The sequence below is a fragment of the Nerophis ophidion genome, linkage group LG13 (assembly GCF_033978795.1).
Source record: "Nerophis ophidion isolate RoL-2023_Sa linkage group LG13, RoL_Noph_v1.0, whole genome shotgun sequence".
NCBI classification, from domain to species: Eukaryota; Metazoa; Chordata; class Actinopteri; order Syngnathiformes; family Syngnathidae; genus Nerophis; species Nerophis ophidion.
The window spans coordinates 13,308,117-13,317,257 of record NC_084623.1 but is presented as its reverse complement, the minus strand read 5'-3'; the positions used below and the strand labels follow the sequence as shown (position 1 = coordinate 13,317,257).

At 40.7% G+C, this 9,141-nt stretch overlaps 1 protein-coding gene across 1 annotated transcript in view; it reads left to right on the top strand.

Annotated features, from left to right (window-relative positions):
- The first annotated feature begins 597 nt into the window (after positions 1–597).
- LOC133564249 (uncharacterized) overlaps positions 598–9,141 on the top strand; it is a 31,236-nt gene continuing 22,692 nt past the window's right edge. Inside the window, exons 1-2 of the mRNA XM_061918433.1 lie at positions 598–2,922; positions 6,826–6,927. Coding sequence (XP_061774417.1) covers positions 856–2,922; positions 6,826–6,927 — 2,169 coding nt within the window. The 5' untranslated portion in view covers positions 598–855. The remainder of the gene's footprint in view (positions 2,923–6,825; positions 6,928–9,141) is intronic.

Here is a 9,141-nt window from a genome sequence, read left to right as displayed (position 1 = left end):
ATAAATAGGATAGGATCCCCCCCCACCGGGCCGCAGGACAAATTATTAAGCGTTGACCGGTCTACGGATACAAAAAGGTTGGGGACCACTGATGTAGACCACACGGGTGTATTTTAAATATGGGAAAAAAACATAATATGACACCTTGAAGAAACATTTTCATGACTACCGGTATTCCAAATGTGATTTTTTTAAAAATTGTCATTACTTTACAGGGCCCTGAAAGTCCATTTTAAAATTTCATGACTTTTCAGTTTTTATATGCCCTAAAAAAATGCCTAAGGAATGTCAACAGTGCTCAAAACTGTAAGTCCCATGGTTACTTAAACTCGCCTGTCACCCATGGATTCAACCAAACCTCTGCTACGAACTGTTCTATCATTTGGGAGTGGTTTGTTTGTGAACAACATCATAGGTAGCCAAGAAGTCCCAAGTTGTCATCTTCAGATTTATTTAATAGTAAAAACTTATATAGAGATGTGATATTTCAAAAGATATTCGTCACTTCTTTCCAAGCCCCCAAAATAAATGGCTCAGTCTAGTAAAAGTGGGGGTGGAGTCAAAGGCTCAGTTTTGGTTTGGAGAAGCCGTCATGTCCATGTGCACGGTGCTCCTGTTTCCCAGGGGAGCTGAGGTCTCACTCATCCCCTCCCACCATTGCTGAGGATATCCACTCTGCACGGACGCTTCACCAGCAAGTCATTTGGACTTTGAAAGTGCGGCAAGACCCCGATGCATTGGTTGGACCGTAAAGTCTGCGCAATTTTCATTTTTGTTAAACGAAACTGCTGATGTATCTGGAAAAAATCAGAGCAGACTGAAGTCTCTGGTGGAGGGACACCATCGACTGACAGCATGCTTGCGGTACAATTCCAGATTCCTGACTTAACAGAAGATTTAATCAACTCCTCACACGGAAGTGCTGACTTTGACTTAAGGGTCCTTGCAGAATTCTCTGGACAGATGATTGCCAGACAAGAAATGAACTCATCCAAACTTTGTATGGAACAATGTAGCGACTATGAAGATTTTACAGATGCCAGTAAACTCTGCACTTATTGCAAAGGAGACAGGTTTGGCCAGTATTCAGATATTGACACAATTTTGGAACACAACACAATCCTTGACAAAGCTTTAAGGTTAAATCGGCAAATAGAAGGAAGTGCTAAACTTTGTGAATGTTCTAAACCCTCTGTAACCTCTGAGCAGTGTGTTAATCACAGTTTAGCTCGGAATGACAGTTCTTGCCGCGAACACTGCACACAACAACAACCTGAGCCCACAGATTTCCCATCTGGATCTTTGGATTTAGTGGTAGGTAAATCCGATGTGAGGTGTGACGGTTTTAAGCAGGATGAAACCATTAATTGTAGGTCTGACAACACTGAGCACATGGCGTTGTCACAACAATACAAGCCCTCTGGTATGCGGTTGAAGTTCCTTGAGTCTTTGCCAGACTCATCAACTGAGGATGATGAGAAATACGAGACGGCCGGTTTCGCGCCTAACACTTTGGAGTCAGTGGATGATTCGGACCGTGGTGCTGAAATTTGTAAGTGTGATGACATCCAAAATCGTAGTATCACAGAGGACGATGTTGAGAGCTATTCAACAGATGGTTTCCAAGATGAGGATAATAGCAAAGAGAGGCGTACTTTATCAGAATATGTCAACTGTTTGCACTTACAAAAAGCACAGATGAAAGTTTATTATGACGAAAGGGAGGGACATGTGGACACTGACAGAACTTTTGAGTGGACTAGTCAGGCAGACGTGCCCAAAGATCACTATGATCTAAGGGGATATGAGGACTCCAACCAAGAGTATGAAACAAGCTGTAGGACATCAGAGCGGAACCACTCAGACAAAAACTTCAAAGGGTTTTTTGTCGAAGAAGATAGCTCCTCTGACTGCTCATCCTCTGAAAGTAAATCATTCAAGACTTGCCCTGAGGACTTTGAAAACTCCCTGGATTCATCGGGGGAATCCGAAAAAGCCCAGGAAGATTCAAGCGACGAACAGACCCAGTGGGAGTCCTTTGAGGAAGATGACGACATAGCACAGGGAAATGTGCGACGGCTTATGAATAACGAAAACAAAACCTCCACTTTTGATTTTGTTGTCGAAGACTACTTTGATTTTTTTGACATGGGGGACGATCGCCGCCCCGCTTTTACCCAACGGCATTACATCTCTTGCTTCGACGGCGGAGATATCCATGAGCGCCTGCGAGAGGAACAACTAAAAGAACACAAACACACGCCGAAGACGTTTAACGTGGAAGAAATCAATTCACGAGTGACTAATATGTGCTTTTGTTTTTCTGACAAGGCATGCGATGATATGTATGGTTGTCTGAGAAGGGACACCAAATGCAGGTTTTGCGAGTCAGAGCCCCGAGGTGAAGAACAGAAAACAAAACTTGATGATGATCTTTACAATGGGAATCATGTGAATAAGGACATAACTTCTGATGCCATACCATGTGAGTCTGCTACACTAAATGCATCTGAGATCTGCCCGACCCCCAAGGATGAAAACCATGCATGTGTGGACGGGGTTGAAGAATACTATGTCTATCAGATTCAAAGAATTCAGACATCACCAAAACAATCCCTAAATGAAGAGAAAACCATTACAAGATCATCACGGAGTGAAGATCCATTGGTTTCATCCCGGAACGAGTGTGTTGAAGTCCAAACTACCTGCTCCGCAAGAGAACAACGCCAAGACGCAAATGGAGATTCTGCGTCCAATGAAATTCCTAAAGAAGTGAGAGCAGATATTATTCACAGTGTGGTGTCAGAAGATCACAAAATTGAGGAAGGAGACACTTGGACCGAGGACTCAGATGAGGAAAACAGTGATAACGACTACTATGAACTCTGTGAATGCGAGTACTGCATACCACCGACAAAGCAGGTAAATACCCCTTTTTGACTTCAACAGCTTGTTTAATGAAAATCGCACTTACATCCTCCCCACTAGGACACCTTCACACCTTTAGTGTGAGTGCTGTGATATGTGTTCACGTTCAGCACACTTCCATTTCAAGGCATACGGTTGGAACAATCGGGCCAGAGCACTTTGCACAGGCACATGGGTGGAAAATTGGATTATTACAGCAGGATATAAGTTATTGGCCTAAATGCTCTGTATAAGTGTAGGTTAGCACGAATTAGGAGACGAAGCAGCACACTATAAATGGACTGCCGTTATTTTCGGACAATTAAAAGGCGCACTGCCGATGAGGGGGTCTGTTCAGGTCTATTTTCATACATAAGGTGCACCGGATTATAAGGCACATTAAAGAAGTCATATTATGATTTTTTTCTAAATTTAAAACACTATATTGTGGTTTACATTATATGTAATGGTGTTGTATAGATTATGTTTTAGAAACCATCCCCAAACCGCTTTCTGAGCGTCTCTTCAGGATGCGCCGTTTTTTGGGCTGTCTTACCAATGTCATGGTCATCTTTGTTGTAGCGGTGTAGCGTGCAAGGACGGGAGTGGAAGAAGTGGCAAAAAAGATGGAGCTTACTGTTTTAATTTACATTCAGACTTTTCTTAAATCCATAACTGAGCAACATTTCCTCATCCGTGGCTCAATAATACAACATCAATGCTCGGAAATGCGTCCCGTGGAAAAAATGTCCGACCGGGACCCTCTAATAACTAAAGTTCCGTGGGTGAATTCAGTAAAACCACAACAGTTTTTAGCTTTGATAGTTAGTCTACTGACAGATATAAATAAGAACTTGACGCTACTTTATATTACAAGTGGCAAAAGTGTAGAAGGTAGAGAAAAGGAAGAAGCTTATGACTACAATGGCGGACGCGCTCACACTTTCAGAACTTATGCAGATCCCAAATACACATCAGCAGGTACCAGAAGGAAACAAAATTTGGTTATGCATAATATTGCAAAACAAAATGCCTGATAATATGTCTGCTAAGAGGCGCCATTTTGGTGTGACAATACATCAAGCCGTGCAGCTTCAGAGCTTACCAAAGTCGTACTAAAAACATTTTGACAGATTTTTGAGCGCCGTGTGTAATGTTCTATATTTTCCAAGAGAACATTCAAAGTTTTGGTGTTGTTTACTGGCGTCATCTTACAGTTTACACATATCTCTTATGTATGACTGCCATCTACTGGTCACACTTATCATTAGACTATGTACGAAATGAAATAGTTTCGAGGTCGGTAAGCACAACCGAAATTATGCCGCACATTAGACGCACCGAGTTATTTGAGAACAGTAAATGATTTTAAGTGCGCCTTATATTCCGAAAAATACGGTACTTACACTTTAAATTGAACTATAAACACTGCTTCGTACATTACATGGCAGGGGTGTCCAAACTTTTTCCACTGAGGCACGCACACGTAAAAATTTAAGCATACGGTACCGTTTTAATATTTTTCATTTTTTCAAACCATAACAAAATATATGGATTTTGTTTGTTGTTTTACCTTTAGGGCTCCCGGGGACCATAAAAGGTCTAAGTCATTAAAATGTTAAAAACAAGTCAAAGTTTTAGTATCTTTTTTTATTTAACGCTTACAGTAAATCTCTACAGTATATCAACTTCAGGTTGATATAAAGTTAAAAAAAAAACAAAGTTTTTATGTCTTTTCTGCCTTTGTTTATTAATAATAAAACTGAAATATGCAGTATTTCCCCCACTGCCCAAAGCATTCAGAAAGCAATATTTGATGTGAATTAGATAAATAATGCAGGACACCGCTTATTTTAATGTATTATTATTTTTTAGGTATTACAGTGAAAAAATGAATAAAATCCCACTAAATATATTCGTTTTTTGTTTTTTTTAAACTTTCAACACTTAAGTGACGAGATTAACTTTAAATATATCTATTGATTTTATGTTTGAACAATAATTTTGCCTGTTTTATGCTCTTTTGTCAAAGAAAATGTTGGTGTATTTGTATGGAAAACACAATATATGTCACGCCTGTAAGTTATGTTTTGGTTTTGGTCATGCTATGTTTAGTTTTTGGACATTCAGTCACGTTTTGCACTTCCTGGTTTTGTTTGTTTCCATGCCAACTCATTAGTTTTCACCTGTCACGTCCCTGTTCTCAGCCTCACTCCTGTTTTCACTAATGATCATAGCTATTTAAGTCACTCTTTTTCTTGTCTTCGTCCTGGGATCTTCACACTCGCACACACGCTACCCATGCTGCACCTTCGTCACGCCCTCGTTTATCTGCTTCATGCCTTGCTACGCTGTTCATTTTGATCCACGTAAGTTTTGTATTTATGCCACAGTGCACTCTTTTGTTTCATGTCTTTAGTCTTGCCATCGTGCTGGTTAAGTTTATAGTTAAATTGTCTTTCATGCCATTGAGCAAGTGTTTTTGTTTTCCCTGTTTTGCATATATTATATAATTAAAACATGTACTCACGTCCACGCCTCGGTCGTGCTGATTCTCATCTGCGTCGAAGAAACAATCCATGTCCAAGCCAATTTATGAAAATATATGCAATATTTTTCAATCTATCAATCAATCAATGTTTATTTATATAGCCCCAAATCACAAATGTCTCAAAGGACTGCACAAATCATTACGACTACAACATCCTCGGAAGAACCCACAAAAGGGCAAGGAAAACTCACACCCAGTGGGCAGGGAGAATTCACATCCAGTGGGACGCCAGTGACAATGCTGACTATGAGAAACCTTGGAGAGGACCTCAGATGTGGGCAACCCCCCCCCTCTAGGGGACCGAAAGCAATGGATGTCGAGCGGGTCTAACATGATACTGTGAAAGTTCAATCCATAGTGGCTCCAACACAGCCGCAAGAGTTCAGTTCAAGCGGATCCAAGACAGCAGCCAGAGTCCCGTCCACAGGAAACCATCTCAAGCGGAGGCGGATCAGCAGCGTAGAGATGTCCCCAACCGATACAGGCGAGCGGTCCATCCTGGGTCTCGACTCTGGACAGCCAGTACTTCATCCATGGTCATCGGACCGGACCCCCTCCACAAGGGAGGGGGGGGACATAGGAGAAAGAAAAGAAGCGGCAGATCAACTGGTCTAAAAAGGAGGTCTATTTAAAGGCTAGAGTATACAGAAAACAGAAAACATTTTTTAAAGTGAAATATTTTAAATAATTAGAGCTTTGAATAGGTGAATAATTCATTATAACATTGTTTTTTTGTTAGTTTTTTTGGAGCAACGGCAAAAAAAAGAAAAAGAAAAATGTGAAGTGAATTATATTTATATAGCGCTTTTCTCTAGTGACTCATAGTGAAACCCAATATCTAAGTTACATTTCAACCAGTGTGGGTGGCACTGGGAGCAGGTGGGTAAAGTGTCTTGCCCAAGGACACAACGGCAGTAACTAGGATGATTGAAGCGGGAATCGAACCTGCAACCCTCAAGTTGCTGACACGGCCACTCTACCAACCGAGCTATGCCGCCCAAAATAGACAAAAGGAAAAAAAAAAACTTCCCTGCATGGCAGCTTTGTGTCAACATTGCAACTTTTTATCGTTAGATTTCACCTCATTCCACTTTTTGTAATGTTTTTTTTTTATTTTTTATTTTTGCAATTGCATTTTCAAAATGTGTAGCGGGCCGCAAATGGCCCCCCGGGCCGCGGTTTAGACACCCATGTTATATGGTATTACTTTCAATCTGTAGAGCATGTAACCGTTTTGACCATTTTGCTGACAAGTTAAGAAATGGAATAAAGTACCATTTTGCTTTTTTCTGGAAAAATCATGTGCATGTTTAAAATCTGTAATATTTTCCTGTCTAACATCTTGCGGTGTTGTTGTCCCCCCCTAGATATCAACAAAGCCACTGCTCCCACAGATGAAATCCAATGATACAGGGAAGATATGCGTAGTCATTGATTTGGATGAAACCTTAGTGCACAGCTCATTTACGGTAAGTCTTACTTTTCTGTTTATATTGTATCTGTGTTCATCGAACTCAAGGAATTTTATAGTGCATTACGATATCCTGAAGGTTGAGCATTTAATGTGTATAAATGAATGAATCATTCATGGAAAGTATGCCATGAATGAACTAAAAAAGGATTTGGAGAGTGCAGACCTCTGCCAGGCCCTATCTCCGAATAAACTCCGAAATGGGATTCCTTATCGTAGTTCTGATATATCTTAAATTAAATCCAGCCACAACTTTTTGAGCTATCTACAGTGTAATGGAATGAGAGAAATGCAGTGAAGCCTCTTGCCAGTCATCCACAAGTTGTAACGTAAAAGTAAAGTAATGTAATAAAAATTGTTCTGAGCCCTAGTTCCTAACTTATTCCATTTCTGACATTTCCTGAAAAGTTGATTTAGAATTCCCCCATAACTTTTTGAGCTATTATAGCAGAATTTGAGAAACTTGATTTGTCCCTGTGGGTGGAGGCGGAATCTCGAGCATACGTAGCCACTTGTTCCTTCTTTGACTGCGGACATTTCCTGGAAGGTGATTTACAATTTCCCCCATAACTTTTTGAGCTATCTATAACAAAAGTAAAGGAACACAGTTAAGCCTCTTGTGAGCCACTTGATTTGTCTCTGTGGGTGGAGGCGGAATCTCGAGCATAGGTAGCCACTTGTTCCTACTTTGATTGCCGACATTTCCTGGAAGTTGATTTACAGTTTCCCCCATAACTTTTTGAGCTATCTATAACAAAATTAAAAGAACACAGTTAAGCCTCTTGTGAGCCACTTGATTTGTCTCTGTGGGTGGAGGCAGAATCTCGAGCATACGTAGCCACTTGTTCCTTCTTTGACTGCGGACATTCCCTGGAAGTTGATTTATAATTTCCCCAACAACTTTTTGAGCTATCTATAACAAAATTAAAGGATCAAAGTTAAGCCTCTTGTGAGCCACTTGATTCGTCTCCGTGGGTGGAGGCGGAATCTCGAGCATACGTAGCCACTTGTTCCTCTTTTGATTGCGGACATTTCCTGGAAGTTGATTTATAATTTCCCCCATAACTTTTTGAGTTATCTGTAATATAATTAAAGGAACACAGTTAAGCCTCTTGTGAGCCACTTGATTTGTCTCTGTGGGTGGAGGCAGAATCTCGAGCATACGTACCCAATTGTTCCTTCTTTGACTGTGGACATTTCCTGGAAGTTGATTTAGAATTTCCCCCGTAACTTTTTGAGCTATCCATAATAAAATTAAAGGAACACAGTTAAGCCTCTTGTGAGCCACATGATTTGTCTCTGTGGGTGGAGGCGGAATCTCGAGCATACGTAGCCACTTGTTCCTACTTTGATTGCGGACATTTCCTGGAAGTTGATTTATAATTTCCCCAATAACTTTTTGAGCTATCTATAACAAAATTAAAGGAACACAGTTAAGCCACTTGTGAACCACTTGATTTGTCTCTGTGGGTGGAGGCGGAATCTCGAGCATACGTAGCCACTTGTTCCTACTTTGATTGCGGGCATTTCCTGGAAGGTGATTTATAATTTCCCCGATAACTTTTTGAGCTATGTATAACAAAATTAAAGGAACACAGTTAAGCTTCTTGTGAGCCACTTGATTTGTCTCTGTGGGTGGAGGCGGAATCTCGAGCATACGTAGCCACTTGTTCCTACTTTGATTGCCGACATTTCCTGGAAGTTGATTTAGAATTTCCCCCATAACTTTTTGAGCTATCTATAACAAAATTAAAGGAACACAGTTAAGCCTCTTGTGAGCCACTTGATTTGTCTCTGTGGGTGGAGGCGGAATCTCGAGCATATGTAGCCACTTGTTCCTACTTTGATTGCGGGCATTTCCTGGAAGTTGATTTACAATTTCCCCCATAACTTTTTGAGCTATCTATAACAAAATTAAAGGAACACAGTTAAGCCTCTTGTGAGCCACTTGATTTGTCTCTGTGGGTGGGGGCGGAATCTCGAGCATACGTACCCACTTGTTCCTACTTTGATTGCGGGCATTTCCTGGAAGTTGATTTATAATTTCCCCCATAACTTTTTGAGCTATCTATAACAAAATTAAAGGAACACAGTTAAGCCTCTTGTGAGCCACTTGATTTGTCTCTATGGGTGGAGGCGGAATCTCGAGCATATGTAGCCACTTGTTCCTACTTTGATTGACGACATTTCCTGGAAGTTGATTTATAATTTC